This window comes from Cariama cristata, unplaced genomic scaffold (genome assembly GCF_000690535.1).
Source record: "Cariama cristata isolate BGI_N322 unplaced genomic scaffold, ASM69053v1 scaffold22981, whole genome shotgun sequence".
Taxonomy (NCBI): Eukaryota; Metazoa; Chordata; class Aves; order Cariamiformes; family Cariamidae; genus Cariama; species Cariama cristata.
The window spans coordinates 23,983-44,611 of NW_009599024.1; the positions used below are offsets into that span (position 1 = coordinate 23,983).

Below are 20,629 nucleotides of genomic sequence, written 5' to 3' on the forward strand. Positions count from 1 at the left end.
TTCCTGCTCCCAGTAATTTTAACAGAAATTATGAGTTGAGGGAATAAGCAATACCACAGAAAGTACTTCTTAATTCTAGCTTTTAGAGTTTTTTAATGCTATCTTGAGTTAAGACTGATTTTCAGTAATAATAATAGAGGAAAAAGTTCAGATAGAAAGCATGAAAAGTATATAGCATGCCAGAAACACCCAATACACTGTCCAAGGAAGACATGTCCCATTACTTATCTCGCTATTTCTCTACTATTTGAGCAACCAAGACACAGGCTAGGGAACAGTTCATGGACATAGTTCTTAGCACTGCATGTAAGGAGAAAAACAAAAATATCAATCAACTGAAGTTATCCACCCCTTAAATACATTATTTTGGCCATGGTAGGCATTCAAGCTACCTAAACAAAAGTTTTGCAGTAATTCAAAATGAACATGGGATTTTTATTTTTTTTTTTTTTTCTTCCAAACAGAGGGCTAATACTAAATGGCCATTGTTTAATACCATAGCTGACCTATCACTTGGTTCCAGGCCTGGCTTTCAAAGAGAAGTGAAAAGTGAAGGTAAAAAAAGGGAAAGAAAAAGATGTAAGCAATAGTGACCTATAAGAAGTGAATGATAGTTCATACACTGCTGGTAAAGACACCAAGTTTTCAGAGTGGAATAGAAACATTAATCAAGTTGTTATAATAGAATTGCAGACAGCAATATGCAGTCAGGAATGTTGTTTGTAAGCTGTAGCCCGAATTTGTCTTCTGAGCTAGAGTTGGTAAACAGCCTGCTATATTTGCAAAGTAACAATTTAGCTTGTACTCAAGCGTTATTATACCATTAAGTGCATTTAGTTTTAAAAGCCCTCTGATCTTATTTAAGAGACAGGTAGCTTCATTACATGTTCCCTTTTTAGGCAGTTATTTAATAGATACAATGAATTCATAATCCAGAGAAAAATGAGAGACTTTTACAAAGCCAATAGGAAATTCAGTAAGAGAAGTACTTTAACACTTTCTCTGGTAGAGACGAGAAATATAGGAAAAAAGGTCTTTGTTGGATAAATAACATATATAGTGTAATAGTACCTGTCCAGGAACGACTGCTCTGGAGAAAAGCTTATTTAATTGAACCAGTTCGTTAGGTGTTGTATCAAATTTCAAGGCAATACTGTTTAAAGTATCTCTTGATTCCACCTGTATCAATTGAGGAAAAAAAGAAAAAGAAAAACACAAACCTGTAAGCAGTTAGTTCAAATAGTGGCTTTTAAATTTTATCACATGTAGATTTACTGATATTTTGGTGACCTATAAGTCTTTGTATCCTATGACTGCCACCCCCTGCCCCAACCCACACCTACCCCCTAAACATTAGTTTATTGCAACCCAATATAAGGACGTCTGCCTCCCCACTATGTTTCCAGGTGGAAACAAGTGTCAGTCACACACACTGGGCTGTAGGCTCAGCTATTGCATCAGAACTTCTGGTCTATAAATTCACTGCTGGGTACCACTGGACCAATACATGATTGACTGGTTTCAGAGAACCCTTCATTCTCCCCCTTCAACTCCTCTTCTCCATTCTTCACTTACTGAAAAGCTGAAGCAATCTCTATAAATGAAAACACACGCTTTTCCTATTGAAATAAGCTTCTGTTAACCTTACTTTCAAGCAAAATCCATCACTGAGATAAAAAGCAAAAACACTGAAGTACAACAGGTCAACCAGTATGACAGCAGATGGAACAGAAGCATTTTGAGTAGGTGATTCCTGAGTAAGGAAAGGATTTTTTCAAGCTCTTAATTTCACCCCACCTCCCAAAATGTACTCATTATGAACCAACAGAAGAAAGCAAATGGAAAAGGTTTTATTCACAGAGAGTATTTCAGAACAGAGAATTCATAGCAAGCATTTAATACTGGTGAAGATGATATGACAAGGGAGCATACAACCAAAAGTTTACTGCATAACGGCACAGGGTTTCATAAATGCTGTACCAGGAAAACTAAACCTTATCAGTTAAGAGAAGATTAAGCAATATAAGCAAAGATACATTTGTGTTGCTAAACATGGAGCATAGCTAGAAAAAAAAATCCACTGACTCCTGTCTTAAATGTCTTCTCATTTGTCCCTCTGCAGAACATATACACCTTCCGCTCGTATTAGTCTAATTATTCTCAGGTTTAATTTTGCTGTATTTTCAGGCTATTCACTTAACTTTTCTTGACAATCACAGAAAAAACACACTTTCTCTTTTAAATACCCTTTTCTTTACTTAATTTTCAAGGGAGAAGTAGGGAAAGGGGGGGAAGTGAAAGACAAAACCATGTTTTTCTTCATAGTGTATGTTCTACACAAAACCGTTTTGAGAAAGCCAGTGCATATCATTATCTGACTGCCTATCCACTAGGTATCTTCTGCTCTTCATTCACTGCCTTAACAAAAGTGTGGGAGCACCATGCCTTGTATGCATTGTCAACTGTTGCTAGACTTAGATACCCTCTGCTTCTGCTTGAATGATTGAACTGTGGCAGAAACAAAAAAAAAAAAATATGAGGGTAGGGTGAGAGGAGGAAAGGAAAAGTCTCAGAGAATACATGTTTTACTAACTTTTGGCACTGTTTCCTCCGAGAGTGGACCTTGACCTTACACAGTCACACAGAAAAAGGCAGCATTTTCATCCAAAAGACTGAACTGCTCTATTTCCATAACCATATGCAGTGGAGGTAAATAATAAAACATACATTGGGCTAGTCTGCTTCCAGTTGTACTCTATTGTGGACTGTTCCAGTTGAATTAGTATATTCCATATAACTAAGAAGCATTATATGTTTTGCTGTCAGTAGAATGTAACCAGGCACATTCATTCTTCACATAAGCAGCAAACGCTTTGCCAGAGTGGAAGAATATGTTTCTACAGGTCATTGCATTAGCTAATATTGGGTGATTAAATATTAAATATTTCAATACACTTTATTTGCATTGCAAGAATAGGTGGCAAACAGAGTTCCTATTGGTTGCAAAGCAAAAGTAATACAAAAAAAGTTAAAAAACTGTTCCTCAAAACACATTCCCACTTAAATGTTCCAAAACTTAACGCTGAACAGAACACTAGCCCCAAAAGAATTTAGGAAATGAAATGCTTTCTCTTTATTAGCTTTTTTCAAAGTCATGTCATGTTAGGGAACACATGTTGACAGTACAGGAATAAAAAAGTATAACTGACAGATATAAAGAAGCAAATTATATCCATTAAATAGAGAAGTGGGTTGTCCTGCAAGCAAAAGTGCTACAAATGTAGTGTACTTTGAAGGCTGTTTAGTTCAACAGATAAAAAACAGAGGGCACTTTGAGATACTAACATAATTAAAGGTTCACAACTAAGAGTTAAAGAACTCCTTTCCATAAAGAATTCGTTATCATTCTGTAAAGGCGCATCAACCTAGATTCACTAAAGAAAAAAAAGTAGGTATTTCCAAAGAAATGGCAATTAGCTTTAAGATAAATTTCTAATTCTATTATGACACTTCTTCACATAGGAAGCCATTAAGCCAAACAAAGCAGCGAACATCTCTGTCTACTGGTATTTCAGGTATGCAAGACTGTATTGTAGTACCTCTTCGTAATTCAGTACTGTATGATCACAGAGGTATGTGAAAAATAACATTCTTGTATGCCACTTTTAATTGGTACTAAAGCAGAAATCAAAACAGGATCCTGACCTGACCAGATACGTACTACTTGTTCCACAGACAGTAACAAAACTGACAACCAAATCAGGAACAGTAGTGTTTCCATCAGCAGCTCTACATAATACAGAAGGTTTGCTAAAAGAAACTGTCAAGTGACATTCAAAAGCTTCGCCTAATTCAAAAGTCTGCTTTCACATAAATGTTGGGGGACAACAGTTAGCTGCTCGATAGATATTCCTTAGGTATCACTCAATTATTGAAATATTTGAGATTTTAGACTAACATATGATACAAAATAAAATCATTAAAAGCTTTCCATTAATAAACCCACAAAACTTAAGCCCTTTAAGACCGCATTTACTCTTTTCAGCCTTCAGAAATAAAACAATCTGGCAAGATCTCTTGGTAACTAAAGGATTTATCTCACAAACCATGAACACAAGAATGGCAAATATAAGCTTCCTTTTCTTATTTGGCTACGAAGTTTGCACAGGCAAATCTCCACACTACGTGGTCTTTCAGAGATCAGCACCAGTACCTACTTAAAATGAAAACTGTTCACGTAATAAAGACTTCCTGAAGTATCTCCCTATATTCAAAGGCCTATTTTCCAATTCTCAGGTTTTCTACAGTTTCAAAAAGTAGAACGTGAACTGCCAAAAGCTGAAAGAATAAAACTTTTATGGAAAAGCATACTTTAAGAACTAACAAAGAAAAAAAACATGCCACCGCATACCACAGCCACTCCTCAGCATTTCCAACCATTTTTTCTCCCCATCAATTCAATACTAGAAGAGAGGGCAGACAGTCATTCCTTCTCTCCCAGGAAACAAACTTTACATATATTATACACATAGCTATTTAAATGCTATTTTGAATATTAAGATTTTTATATAAGTATTTGGATATTAAAGCACTACACTGAATCTTCATGGGTTAACTTCCCTTTTGAAAAGAGAGGGATGCTGAACAGTGATTATGTTATTTCATGATTTTAACAGAATGGCAAGATTTGTTCAAATACTAGTAAACCTCTGAAAAACAATCACTAGACATGTGAAAACACTATTTCATCCTCTGAAACAATGTGAAGTGGATTTGAGCCGGCCACATGGTGCTCTGAAGTCGTTAAATACATATCATGCATTGGCTTTGCTTCCCTTCAGTATACAGACTTGAGTATAAAGATTGAAAGATAGTGATCAATGAAAATGTAAAAAGAAAACAAGAATCACTTAGTCAGGACTGTGTTAAACTTAATGTATGCAAACTCTGCTTTGTACAATAACTTGAGTTGAAAGAGAGCTTCTTAAAATATAAGTAGCTTTCCTATACTCCACAGCAAGAGCTTCTAACCATTGTCTCATGTAGAGATAAGACACATAAGGCCTTATTACCTAGTTACTTCTACATTATGTAGTCACTTACATATGTATACAAATAAGTTTAAAATGCTAAGTTAGCTAAAATTAGTTTTCACAGATATGCCTAGATACAGAAAGTCATACCTTCCACCTTCCTTTTCAATAAAATCCCAAATCAAACACTCTCTTCAAATCATTATGTCCCCATTTAAGCAGAGGTACATATCATTACCCCTTTTCCACTTGTGGAGCACTACCTACATAGCCATGTTTGCCAGGTGTGCTTTTGTGCACCAGTAGACAAAGAGCTTCAGAGTCACCATTGACTATGGTTCAAACTGCCTTCAATTCTGTCAGTTTAGCAGCTGACAAAGTTATTTAAAAACCTTATTTAAAACCAAATTCTCTACTTTCATTCGAATGAACTTTACTGTCATTGCACCTCAACAACTGGAGTTCATTCATTCTTCCATTAAAATTATATATTGAATACATATGAATCGGAGTGCACAAAGAACAAAACATTGGTTTAAGAGTTTTTAAAGGAACTAATAAAACTAAGAGATGGGAAGACTAGAAGGAGGGGTGAGGACAAAGAGAAGAAGAGGATACAACGAGAACTTTGGTGCTGTAATCAAGCCTTTAGAAGTATCAGATTATGATTATATTAACTAATTGTTAACAGGTCTAGTTTCTGTAAATAATATAAAAACAACTCCAAAAATAATTTTAAAATTGGGCAAAAGATACAACAGAAAAAGCAACATGCCATCATTATGATCCACATTTTCTAAATTCCCCAAAATTGGTAAAAATACTATGACAGTAGCATGCTTAAAGAAAAGTGTCAGTCAGAGAAGAACACAATCTCTGGCTTTGAAATGCAAGCACTAATTAAAAAAAGCAAAAACTCCTAAGGGTGCAATAGTCTAAACAGCATGCAGAGGCTTTCAATGGCAATAAAACTACCTGTACCACAAGACAGAACCTTTAGCACCCTCTATTCAAGCTACCCTAGGATTGAAAGTGAAATCCAGTTATTCTAAAAAGATAGTAGCTGCTACTCACCATTTCTCTGCTCTCAAAATAAACATGTTCAGCAAGTCATCACAACAAGAAATTCCAAGTATTCATGTGGGTTCAAAGTCTAGCAAACTTTCATCTGTTTGATGGTCACTGCAAAAACACTTGCCACCCACACCCCTTGAGCTAAGAAAGGATCAAAAATTCCTCCTTGTTTTACCTTAAGAAGCTGACTTCAGAAGCCCCTGTAGTTTTGTTCTCAGTATACATATCTAACTGGTTTCTAACTAAAGCGAAAAAAGAATACAGACCCAGATTCCAGATGTTGGTTTTACCACTAAATAACTGGGAAAAGATCACATGCAGGAAAACCAGTTCAACACTGAGGACTCTGGCTTAAAACTCAGTCTTAAGACTCTGGTCCACTGTAGACTTGTGTCACCTTCATTAATTAATATCAGGCTCTCCTCATGATCTGGACAGCCCACCCTGTGGGTTAGGTGCTTATCTGCTATTTCAGGAGAAGAGCACAGGCTTCGATCGCCAGAGAGTTAAAGGGGAGGGAGTGGGGCTGGGGAAGGGAAGTCTTACATGGGAGCCTCCAACACCGATAATCCAGACCACCTGCCTCCATTGCTCGCTTGTAATTTTTTTAAACAAAAAGTGCTTTTCCTGTATAGTGTATTGCACTTGAGAAAAAACTAAATGTAAATAGCAAATTATTTCCTTCTTCTCCTCCAAAGGAAGAAGTATTAGTAGGCTTCTGTTCAAGTCATGCAACTGCTAGCATGCTATTATCATTGCCAATCAGTGGCCCACACTGTCTGCTTATGCTCCTTTATTCATTTGTAGTTGGCTCTTCTAACACCTGTAGGCAGACACTGGTTGTGTTTCTAAAACATGCAACACAGGAGACTTCTAATGCAATGTCAATATAATGAAGTTGTGTCAAATAAGCAATGTAAAAATGCCATTTTCACAACATAAAAAGGACTAAAGGAAGTTCTAGCTAGTAACAATAATTCACCTAAACTATCTGCTCTGTTAGTCCTTAGAGCCTGTTCACATGCATCAACTGTGTGCAGAAGGGGAAAACAATTGGCTTGGAGCACCAATTGTGAATTCTGAAATAACAGACAATACCAATCTGCATCTAATCTGTTGACTGACATTCACAAAAGGAGAAACTGTACTAACTTTAAAAAAAAATATAAATCTCTTCACTGTCTAAGCAATAACAGTGAAAATAAACCAGAGTTTTCTGTATCCTTTAGAGGTAGTCACTGAAAATTAACTTAGTGACAACCTACTAGCCAGGGTGAGTTTAGGACTTACTTCCTTCACTTAGGACCACATCTATTGATATCTCCCTGCTGGTGCTACATACAGAACAGAAGTTCCAAGTTTTTACGCTTTGGGAATTTTAGATTAAAATCTTTAACATTAACTGCTTTTTGGGTTTAGCTTTAAAGAGAAATTATATTTTATTGTTTAGTTGTTCCCAAAGTAATGGTTTTCTTTTTCTGAAAATTCTGGTGGGAAGTGTATTTCACCTTAAAAACACCATAGTCTGCATCAGTGAGATTCTGTCTCACTCCAAAACCTCAGGAATACAAATAAAGCCTGCCCTCCTAAAACCATGTAGCCACTGGAAAAATTAACACATTAAGTTATTATTTAAAAAACCAAAGCAAAACACTCAGCTGACTTTTCAACAATACTAGGAGAGAGTTTGGTTTTGGCCTTTATCCTTCTACTACTTCTCAAAGCAGCAACACATGCAGACATATAAACACGTGTGTGTATGTATATGCGTGTGTCTGTTGTTGCTTTAAGTGGTAGTAGGATGAAAGCAGAAACCAGACATAAGTTCATCTCTCCACATGGTATAAAGTCATAAATAATAACAGTAGTAAATTACCACAATAGTTACCAGACCTCTCTTACACGTATATTGAACATAACCTTGGTTCCCAAAGACTAGATCTGTGTATTTTATTAAAACACAGATCACAGAATCGTTGGGGTTGGAAGGGACCTCTGGAGACCACCTAGTGCATGACACATAACTGAAAACTTCATGTTACTTAAGCACTTCGAGAGAGGTACAGCAAGACCATACAGAAAACTGCATTTGTGAAGCTGAAATACATCATGTTCTATATACACAACAGGCTCCTTTAGAAGATGGATCAAGCTTAAAGACAGAAAAAAGAATCTTTGATTCTTGTGAGCTGTCTTTTGACTCACAAGGAAGTGATACATACTTATGTACTTATTAAGAAAGCTATTTTTGCAAATAAAACCGCACCTACTGCAACACAAAAACCAGCAGAAGTACATGATAACTTGACACAAACATGCTAATTTAAAAAAGGAAAGCTTGGTGCTTTAGCTTTGCCTGGAATCTTACATACCAAGGTAAATGCATGCACATGGTAGCAAGAGGCAAGTTAAGGGATTTGGTGACTGAAAAGGAGTTACACCTGAGCATTTTTTCCAGTTATCTCAGACAAAATGGGGTTAAAGTAATAGAAACAACAGTCACATTTACTTTACCATTCTTCAGCTGCTAGAACCTAAGTAGAAGAGATTTATTTTCTGAATTTCAACTTCAAGGAAGTCTTTAGTATAGGCTAGAATAATATTCAAATTCCTAATATAAGCCACACTAATGAAGTGCTGCTCCCTCCAATACACACATCCTCCCTCTCTCTCTCCAAATGACTATCACAGCCTTCTCAGTAGTCAAGCCATATCACAGGTTGGCTTGACGTAACATTAAGAGTTAAGTCTCCCCCATATCTTTTATTCTTAGAATAAGAGAACACCAAGAGGTCAAATAAAGACTTTTTATAAAGAAGTTCTCATTTTTATTTTATCACATCTGGTTTCAAAAGCATTCAAAGATAACTGTGACAGACTTTCCCTATTTTAATGTCAACCCCATAAGCATTATTTATAGGTTTAATTATATTTCCAGTATATAACACAAGACAGATACTTCCCACTTCAGTTTCCCTTAGTAACCACAAATGTGAAAAGCTTACTGCAGCACAGTTTGAGGGTCATTTCAAGAACAGAACAGGCAGAGAAAGGCTCCATTTTCAGATACTGCTGCAGAAACAGATCTGTGCAGTAAAAGGCATACAGCTATGAAAATTACTAGGAGAATGCCAGAAGGTCAGTATCAAGCTATAGCTCCCCCCCAGCTTCATGCTGTTATTTCTCCTGCTGTCAACAGTTTATTAATAATGCTAAAAGCAGAGAACTTGCACATGATTTTATAATTAATGTTATTTACTATTTCTAACTAGTTACCTAAGTGAACTAGTCAATAGATTGATTAGCTTGGTTTTTTTTGAAGGAAAAAAAAAAAGTAACTTAAAGAAAAAAAGCCTAATTAAAAAAAGCATTACTTAAATACTGCTAGCTAATTCCAGATTTAATTAATGTCAAAATAAGCTATCAGATACACAGAATTCTAAGATTAAAGATAATGTGCATTACTTTTTGCTTATATATTGTAATGAAACTTTAAGTCTGCACTTGCTATGCAATGACATTCTAACAATAAAGCAGTAACTTACAGAATATTCAATAGTCCCTTTAGGCTTTTGAAAAGACATTCGCCGCCCATCTTTCTTGTCTGGGGTCTTCTTCTGGCCAGTGTCTGAAAAAAATTGAGGCAATGTGCGTGTTAAATTCATTTTCCTCTCTGAGTTCTGTCACAGGCTGCTGACTACAGCCCCGTGGGCAGACATCTAATTCACCAGTTACACAGCTTGCTCCTGGCGACAACCGGCTGCTAAAACAGGGACTTCATTCCTCTGCAATGCTTTAATGATTTGACCAATATAAACCACTGATAACTGGGAATCAACCAACTGCGTAAGTACCTACTGCTATCCAGGAAGCTATTAATGAAGACTAAACAGGAGATTGACCCCACCAGGCAAGCAACGTTTCTGGAACTAGTGTCTTTAATTGGTTTTATATCATATCTAGTCTGCTTTCATCTAGAGGGGAGCTGATCTAGAGTTCCTGTATGTTCGATTTCATCAGTTGGGATTTTTTGTCACTGTTTGATAAGTACGCAGTATTTAAAGCTTTTATAAAACAAAGAGCATTTGTATTTAACTTGACAATTATCCCGTCTGTAGCAAACACATACAGTCTGGTCATAAACAATAAAGACTGTAAATAAATAACATAAGAACTGTTCCTTTTATTGAGGCATTGTATTTTGATGACCTCCATTTCACAGGTCGAATCAACAATTTGTACTTGAAGTATACTCTAGTTTTTTATACTAATTGGCTTGACATTTATGATAAACACAATGAAACAGTGTATTCACATGATTCAACAGAAAGCATTTAATTCTACATCTCTAGAAAAGTGGGGGTTTTTTTAGACATATTCATTTATATGCACACATGCATTTTTTGAGATGAATCTTTTAAGAAGTTGGGTCTCTGTCACAAGGCCTCCACCTTCAACAGTTAAGTATCTGCTATTAAGGAGCTCAAAATACTCAAGTGAATGAGATATGCTAAGTTTTCACGCTACAATGGGATTAGTTATACTCTCATTTTGATACATTCCAATTCCTGCTACCATAAATGAATATATTTAGTCAAATATTTCAAACCAAATTGAAGAAACAAATCTTCCCGTGTAAGTGTCTACAGAGTCTGCAGACAGGTGTCACTCAAGAGGTCAAGTTAAATTATCTTCTTCCTGTCCAGTAACTGAACAGTATAATAAAGTCTTGCACAAATAACCACTTCTATGCCAGATGTGAAAAAGGAAAGTTACTCGCTCTTCAGGGTAGAAGGACCTACTGTGCTTTAGGCTTCAGTCGTGGGGTAGGGGTGGGGATGGAAGGTCCCTGTTGGAAGCACCTTGGAGGAAAGTAGATGCCAGGAGAACTCCTACCACAAATTCCCCAGGAGCTTAATAACCTGTAGTTTTTCACAGTTTTACTTTAAGTGTCACCCCCTCCCATATCTAAGACGGTAATTCCTGTCCTTCCCATCAGTGCCCACTTTCATTCCTTCCCCCTGTGATAGCATTATTTCCCCCTCACTATACAGATACAGGACTCAAGTGTTTCATAACCTGCTGTGACCAAAGTCTCTGAGCCAAGAAGAGACGGACGCAGGCAGCACTGAGCTACGCGGGTGCCCACCATCCGGCTGGCCAAGCGGTGGGCACAGCTATCAAACCCCACACCTCTGCCCACAGCCCCATTGCTGGAGCTGTCTGTTCATACAGAACTCATCCATTTCACCCAATGTCTTGGAAACAAAACTAGGACGTATTTCAGTTGTGAAAGTAGGCCAGAGTAGCAGAAACATGAATTCAACCTCCCTGATGGCATACTGCAAAGCCTCCAACATTCACTGAATTAGCAGGCTATTTATTTTTCAGAGGAAAGTAAATCTTTCGGCCATTCTTGTGCCCCTAGTATTCTAGGACGCATGTAGAAGTGAAAACAACTGCCAGTACAGGATGCAGTGGTCTGAAAAGACCTCAGTACCAATGAGAATCAGTCTTATCCTTTCATTTTACTTATTTTACGTGATGGTAACTCTGCTGCACACAAGCTCATCTTGTTAGGTTACACACAATCATTACCTCACCTGCCAGCAGTAAAGCAGCAAGACTACTAAAGGCTGATGTTCTCAGACCACAGGTGTAAGAAAAACCTGACACCACCGATCATGCTGCATACAACCTCAAGAGTCAACAGTATCTTGTTTAACAAGGGAATCTGTGGTGATAAGTTATCAGATCTCCAGCCATGCCGTTTGAGAGAAACAAGATCAGACCGTTTGTAACATCACAGTTGATGCTTTAATTCTGAACTACCATTTCACAGGACTGGGCCTCCACAACAGGTAGAAACACTGAAGTGAAAAAGTACATGTCAGATCCACAATTGCAAGAAAATATTTCAATTCTCTAGGATTCAAAAGACTAGAACGATACAGAAGGCAGTGTTCAAAACAACAGCAGTCCAATATTTAGTCTGAATGCATGCATACAGAAACTTAAGCTTAAATGACTGTAGCATAAGAATGGTTACATATGATCACCAACATAACAAAGACAGAAGGATTTGTTGTTCCAACATATATATAGAAGACAGGAAAAGTGATTTCAGGAACATTATGTTTTAGAAACATACAGCTTTCAATGAGGCAGCTTTGACCTTAAAATATGCAATAGTCAGTGGCATTATTCAACTGAAACTTGAAGACAACTGAAGTTAAATTCCAACATTTATAGGCAAGTTCTACTAACTGCCTCTGTATGGCCCTGTGCCACTGAATTTTGGTTGACTGAAAATATTCCTGTGTCAATTTGAACTAGCAGTGCCACAACAAGAATGACATTTCTCATTTCTTAGTATGCTATCTGAGCTGAACTGTAGACTTTCAGTTTCCTGTTTGCTGATGCTTCTAGCACATCCTTTGGACTTCTGGCAATAAAAGCTAGTAAACAGAACTCAAGATTTGTGCCGTGAGTAACAATGCAATGATACATGCTAAGAACTGCTTAGGAGTGTCTTCAAGCTCTGGATAGAGCAAAATGTATTAAGTTTTCCTTTACCCTACTGTTTTTCTGCATGATAAGCTTAAGTCTCAAATAACTTGCAATGTTTCTCAGCTGCTGATCCTCTATTCATTTCAATGTTAACAGAAATTACAAAGATCACTTTTTTCCCTAAAGGAGTAAATTGGTAAACCAAATAAGTATCCTTTGAGGTAAAGCAAGTAAGCTGGACAAGTCAATAATTGATACAAATTGTTTGCAATTAATAACCAAGTTTCTTATGGTCAAGATGATGAGAAAAAGATGATTCACAACCTACCCCACCCTTTGCCCTGAAACTGAAAGTTACGCATTAGATTTACATGTGTTTGAGAAAAATGCAGAGGCGGTAGCCTTGTTAAATGCTTGTCTAGGACACAATTTTTCACACGATCTTAAGAAAAAAAAACATGCAGCACATATGGGGCAAAGATTTTTAAAAACTGAATCACAAGAAGGAAAGAAAAGTGTTCCTTCTTTGAAATATTCTTGAGTACGTTGTTATTTAGCAGCACATGAAACAACATTCTAATAGGTAAAACAGAGGAAGCATAGATATTACATCTTCATTAGATTAGTTCTGCTCAATAACAATTAGATCTTTATAACCTATTCATAAAGAAACAAAAAAGATTGAAGTAGGAAATCTTTATATTCCAGAGGCTTGGTGACTTGGGGTTCCCAACAGCAGGGGCTACAGCTCAGTAGAGCAACTGTCTCATTGACCCTTCTCCCCCTCCTGCAGTTAGATATGCTTATGCTAATTACTGGAATATTATTGTCAGTTACCGTCTGACCTCTCAGAAACCAGAAACAGAGGCCCTAATAGTAGCCTACAAGATGCTAGTAGCCTGCAGTTTTCTAGCCAAAATGGTAGTTTTTCAGACTAAGGCAGTGTCATAAACAATGCCTCTCAGTTTCCTCTTGCTAAGCAACTGCTACTTACTGTGTGATTCAGTCTTTCCTAGTAAGTCATGGTCTCAAAACTCTCGACCCTTATCACTGCTGCACACATGATTCTTTTGTTCATATTTTTCTCAAGCAAAACCCCAAACTAAATGCATCCAAGACCTGGCTAATGCTGCATCAACACTTCAAACACATCAAATTAGCTTTTTCCTGCAACACAGATTCAGCACTGATTCAAGTTCATTTTGTGATCCCCCCCTAACACGACCCACTTTTCTGCTATCGAGTCAGCTGCATAGCACATAAGCATAACTAATTAAATGCATGATTTCAGGATGCAAACCAATTCAATAGAAACAAATTTAAGGTAGGCCACTTCTCCAAATGGCTAGAAGACATAAAGCCAGCTCCATGCATGACACTCCTGGTATGCGCATCACACAGGCTTTCTTCTAAAATAAGATTTCACATTCAGTGTAAACAGAAATGTTTCACCAAATTTTCAGATTATGCCACAGTGTGAGTCACCAACAGTAAGCATCCTTCCCTATTCCATCTAAAGTTTGTATGTATACAGTTTAATACATTAAAGAGTACTTAACTGCAATCTCCACCTATTGTACGTCTCTGCAGACCAAATGCATATACCAATGAAAACTTGAAAAAAAATCATGACTGCTCTACTGAAACAGCAAAGGAAGTCAACTTTTCAAATAATAATTATTGTCTTCCTCTTTCAGATATTTAAGCCCATTTTGTTGTACATCTTCAAGTCTACACAATACCACATAAGCAGTTTGACCATCAAGCGACAATATCAAGGTATCCTTAGACATTATCTTTAAGAATTTACACTTTGCTTTATCACACTTAAGCCAATGGTACCTAGCTTTTCTAAGAGTTCAAAATCAGTCAGTTTATCCTAATGATGGAGGAGACTTGTGCGCTACAAATGCTCTGCTAAGATGCAAACAGATCTACTGTACATGTGAAGTTATACCCAATGCTTCAGTAAACATCTTGCTGTACAAGTTTATTGCATTAGGTTTGCAGATGACATTGAACTGAGGGGATCAGCCAACATACTTGAGGGCAGGGTTGGCATTCAGAGGGACCTGGACAAGCTGGAGGAACAGGCTGACAGGAACCTTATGAAATTCAACAGGACAACAGTCCTCCGCATGGGAAGGAAGAGCCCTTGTATTGTACAGGCTGGCACTGCCTGGCCAGGGAGCAGCTCTGCTGAAAAAAACCTGGGGGGTTTTGGTAGGCAGCAAGCTGACCAGGAGCCAGCAGTGTGCCCGGCAATAAGGAGGGCCAACAGCATCCTCAGCTGCATCCACAGGAGCAGGGCAAGCAGACAGAGCACCAGAGAGAAGCAACTACTCTTCTTAACTTGGCACTTCAGACTGTTTTTGGAATACTGGCTCTAGTCTTCCCCCATCCAGTCCCTTTCAATGTAAGGCAGGCATTAATAAATGAAAACTATTTCAGTGAAGGTAGTTGATGGCTGTGAGAAGAGGCTAAAGGAACAGAGCTTCTCCAGCCTGAAGGAGACATGGTTTTGAGGGACTATAAGAACAGTCTTTCCACACCTTCTAGATCAATTCCCCACAGCTGTCAAGATGACAGAGCCAGGCTCTTCAGTGATGTGTATTGGGAGAACAAAAGACAGACATAGCGGACATACAGGAGGGTATCTGACTGGATAAAAGGTAAAAATTTAATTGCCCAGAGCAGTTCTGCAGTTTCCATCCTTGAACTTCTACAAGGCCCAGCTGGATAAAGCCTTGAGGAATCCAGCCTGAAGTCAGAGTCTTCCCTACATTGAGCAGGACTAGACAGGCCTGCTTGCAATCCCACTTATCTGCAACTATGATTCCTCCTACATTGTTCTGGCAAGCAATGCAGATGCATGAGGCCACCACCAAAATAAGTTTCACAGCTGTTTTTAAGGCCACCTCTTCTCTTGCCTCCCCAAACCAAGTCAGAGGAGATCTACACAGATAACAGTGAGGTATGTGATCGCCTTACTGATAAAACAGAAAGGAATCATTCATACATGTACTAAGAAAGTGATCCAGGCAGTCATGAGCATGCAGGTTCTCAATAAAACACCAGCTTCAGAGTGGTTTTAATTTTTCTGGTTAATTCCCATTTCCAACATTAAAAGTGCAACAAGACACAGTAAAACAAAAATGCAATACAGTGAAAGGATATCAGATTACCAGAATAAACCATATTTAGATAACAAACTAATCTCACAGATGACCGAAATGGACATAAACTGAACTTCAGTAAAACATCTGATATATCAGAATCCTGTTGAACAGCAAAAAAATGGACAAAGAATTGCAAATTATGTCAAAAATTCACCAAAGAGGAGAGTGAAATAGAAACTAGGAGAATGAAGGGGTATATTAATGAGTTCCCAATGGACTAGTTTTTAAACAGTTCAACTGCACATCAGCAAACAAACTTCAAAGCACAATCAACAGCAAATGCTGGGCAACAGGACACACAAGGAATTCTTTAGCCCTAAAGCCTGGAGAAAAAACGCAAAGTGAGATGTCGTAGCACAAAGCAGAACATGAAGTAAAAGATCATTTAACATGACAGACCCAGAGAATAGTCAAGAATTTCTATGTACCGGTACCGCATAAGTTGGAAGAAGAGATTGTGCATACATTAACATATCACAAGATGACTGAGTCACCAGCCTGATACATTCCAAGATCACATTTGCTTCTTATGCCTGTACCAACTGAAGTATTTTCAGACATGAAAGCAAAGCATTAGCGTCTCTAAAAGGGTGCTGGTACATTCTGCATGTGCTCCATCCGGAACAGTGTGTACAAGAAAACTTGCAGAATTGTGTCTCCCCAGTTTGAAGCCTCTCTCATACTTTATCATATACCCGATAAAGTTAGTTTCTTAAAAGTGAAGTACTGAGTAAGGTCGAAATGAGGAAATGATCCACCTTATTGTGATGCCTGCTTTATTCTGAGACAGGTTTTTAGAAACAAAGACACTAACTTTTACAGCAGGACTTGACAAATGTGATATAACTTGGCCCTGTACATTTATCTTCCTAACGCACTGCTGCTACCTTCACAACAGTACAGAGGACTGACAGGCCATATGGCTTACTGGATATACTGTGTATGGTTATCTTACCAATCAAGACTCGAAAGCTGATAAGGAAATAACGCAAATAAACCCCCACAGGCCACATGGTTCAGAACTGAACAATCAAGTTGAGCCTGAGGGAGTAACAACAACAACAACAGAATCTTTTAATCGAAGGCAGACAGAAAAATTTCCCTGACAGACTGGTTAAGAGAGTTCTCTGAACAAGGAGTTCTGAATGACTGATTTCCATTTCTTTAACTTCTGTACTTAAGGAGAGACATACCGCAAGAAGTTAAGACTGCCTGTGCAGTATGTCTTCTCCCTCCACGAAGTGAACACAGACAGAAATGAGATGAAAACATCCAGGAGGGAAGCATGAGACTCCAGGTATGGAAGTACGTCCTCAAAGAATCAAAGCTTTATCTGGAAGAAACCTCTTGAGTACATCTACTCCAGCCTCCAGTTTGAAGCAGGAATATTGTCAACATCCATTTAGGTCAGCTTAAAACTGTGATCTGTCCCAATGATGGACCACACTCCTTGTGAAGTTTTTTCTGTTGTCCAATTTGAATCTCCCAAGCTCAAACTCATGGCTGCTGTCCCTTCTTTTATCATCTCTTACCACCGAGAAGAGTGTGCTCCTTTAGGTAGATGTACGGCACAACTAGATTGCCTCTAAGCCGCATTGGTCTCCTCTTTGAAAGACTAAAGGCCAGCTCCCTCAATTCCTCCTCACAGGTCATATGCCGTATGCCTCTAAACATATTGGACCCTTGACAGTTTCTCAGCAGCCTTCTTTAAGAGTGGTGCACTAAACCAAAGAGCATATTCAAAGTACAGCCTGAACACTGTCACAGAAAAGAAGGAAAACTATGTCCGCCACTGCCAGCCGCACCCCCTTACACAGCAGAGAAAGCAAACAGCGTGTCTCGTAGTTTAGTATGTTGTTGGTTCATTTAAGTAAGAGGTTGTATAGATGAGACTCAAATTAAATTGAGCGTTCAAGTCAATTCTGCAGTAAAGACAATCGTTAATCACTCATTCCCTAAAACCTTGAGTTGCATCTTAAAGCAAATAAAAATGCATGCAACTTCAACATGCTAACACCTACAATATATATCAATAAACAAGATATGTTCTACCTAAAGTTTCTAGGTAAATCCAGGACCTGAATGCATACATACTAGCTCTTTCTAGAGATTATCAATAGACTATCTTTCAAAATTGTATTTCAAAGCCCAAAGGGCCTTTTTTTTTTTTTTTTTAAAGAATTTTACACTTCCAGATTATTGGTAGTGCCTTTACTAAAGCCAGATGCTTTCTCTAGAATTTCTGGTTCTTCTTGCATTTTTATCCTCCACCACAATCACTAAAAGACAAAATACCTTCCTAAAGTTATTTCACTGACTTGGCTGCTGACACAAACAATGCAAACTGGTTAAACAGGTTTACAGCTTCCTATGGCACTACTCAGTCTTCCAGTGTCTCCTTTCTCCCTAAGAAATACTATAAACTCTTCTGCATGTACCTCAAGAAGTACACAGGCTCAGAACAGTGACTTAAGGTACAGCTTTTGAACAGACTTGCCTTCCTGAATGTGGAAACCTTATAGAGCAGCTGTTCAACTGTTTAGCAAGAAAACAGTAACTGTAAATTTACTAATATTACATGAATAAAATTGAGCTACTTTATTATAGACATGAAATTAAAAATAACCAAGAAGAAAAAAGAGTTGGCTTTTTTGTTTCAGAAGTGTGGAAACAGGGTTTTAAGGTATTTATGAAGAACTATTCTTTTAAGAAGTATCGAATAGTCACAACTGAACCATGCAAAGAAAATCAACACTGAAAAGATCCTTCTGAAAGTCCTAAGTAAGGGGGGGAGCTAGAGTAACAGGTAGGCCTGGATCCAGAACACCGCATACAGAGATTGAACATTTGGAGTAGTTAGAATTTGCCATTAAGGTTTAAGTTAATGTCAGGGGACCGATCTCTAATTAAAACAGAGGTTGGATTTCAACTGAAATATTGTAATGATTGTTACAGCTTCCACAGCACCCATTACCAGAACACACTCAGTTTGTGAAAGCCAGCAAAATGCTTGCCAGGAGAATTCTACAGTCACAAGAATTTGTTTCTGCCCATAACCGACAGAAACTCCGTGAAGGAGAAGACAGCATGGGAGGGCCAAGATTTAATTGCCTCGCGCAGCATGCTTTGCCTAGGTGAGGAAAAGCCGTAAGTATGCTTCTGTCAAAAATGCACATCAAATTCTACATACACAGAAACCCACCCTGCATTCCAGAACTGCAGTCACTTCTCATTAACACAAATTTTAAGTACTATGTTATGAAAGTATCTGAGGAAATACACTTCCTGCCCAAAGCTAGGGGAAAACCAAAACATTATAATGCAGTCTAAATTAATCCTTTGTCCCAGAGCAAGAGGGGAAAAACAGTCATAGAGAGCTGTTCTCTCCAAGAAATCACACGTATCACAGGAAATGCTTTAGATTAACAGCTGAACACATGGCCTTGTAACTGATTAAAAGACAAGATGCTGAAGAGTTTTACTTCCATTTTGTTTCTGCGAAAGAGTATAAGTAATCTTTGTCAACAAGCCTTTAACAGGTTGTACAGGCCGTATTCAAGGTGCTTCATCTCACTGCTGAAAAACAAGTTACTGTCTCTCTCTCCCCCTGTATGTCTTAGAGGAGAGGGACACAGAATAAAGAAAGAAAGAAAGAAAGAGTGGCACTATAGATATAGCTCATTACCTATTATCCCTTCTGTGTAAGAAGGGTGATCCAAAGCACACAAGGAGACATCATCTCCATCTGACAGACTGCATGGGTATTCCTATTGCCTTGCCTACTACAGTAAGTAGCACATCTTGTTTCTCTTGATAAAAACCAACTATTTTACTCTTCTAAAATAACCTAAAGTTACAAAGAAACTTAAGGGTCTTTAATATTACCTTTTAGTAGAGACCTGACTTCAACCTTACCTACAGACTATGACAAACATGTGATCATCCACTTCACATGGACTTTCTTGAAACAGAAAAAAAAAAAGGAAAAGATTTACTAATCATTATATACTGCTCTCCAGATTTTTATAAAGCATTTTCACAAATTTAACTTCATGTGTCTTTTTCTTTCCAAGCAGTCCCTTAGCCCATGCTGCTTTTACTAGTTATGTCATGGTTTGTTTTTAATCTCCAATCAATAGCATTACCTCCCTAGAGCATATTGTCCAGTCCTCTTCTGCATACACAGTCTGTGTATATTCACTGTCCACTCCTCCAGTTTTCATGGTATTTCTGGCCAAACAGAGTGCTCACTTCAGATGAGTAAGTTACAATATCTGTACTTACTGCCTAACGACATTATCGAGAAAGGGGGTGACAACAGCAACACTCTGACTGCCAGGCAGAGGACAAAGTCACTTACTGTCTCCTGACTGACCCGTTTGACCACTGAAAGGCAGACATACCACTTCTGCCCTTACCATCACCAATCCCATTTCCAAAGCACTACCGCCTGTTCTTCAGGGGCACACGAGAGGCAGAAACCACCTTGTGCACAGATGAGATCTCAAACCAAGGACCTTGTGTTCCAGTCGCTTTTCCTCACCCTGGTCAATAAAAGTACTAGGAAAGTGGAGGGCAGGGGGGTAACGAAAGTAAATGTAGTAGTACTGTCACCGAAATCAGGAAGACGTGCAGCAAGAGCAAAGTTGTTTTTCTGTTATTAGACCCGCCTTCTGGTGCAATCCCCTCGGGGCGCAGTCTCCGCTCAGGCAGGCGCCCCGGTACCGCGCCGGGGCAGGCCGTGGCCCATGTGCCCGCTCTCCCTTCGCCGTTTTCTACCGCCGCCTCCCTCGACTACTGCCCGGAGCCGCCCCAGCGCGGCCCCGGGAGCAG

At 38.4% G+C, this 20,629-nt stretch overlaps 1 protein-coding gene across 1 annotated transcript in view; it reads right to left on the reverse strand.

Annotated features, from left to right (window-relative positions):
- Positions 1-9,772, reverse strand: part of LOC104168827 (oxidation resistance protein 1-like) — a 31,828-nt gene extending 22,056 nt beyond the window's left edge. The window contains exons 1-2 of the mRNA XM_009709550.1: positions 9,653-9,772; positions 1,072-1,179 (exon numbers count right to left, since the gene is read on the reverse strand). Of these exons, the coding sequence (XP_009707852.1) occupies positions 1,072-1,179; positions 9,653-9,772 (228 nt within the window). The remainder of the gene's footprint in view (positions 1-1,071; positions 1,180-9,652) is intronic.
- Between the last annotated feature and the right edge of the window lie 10,857 nt (positions 9,773-20,629).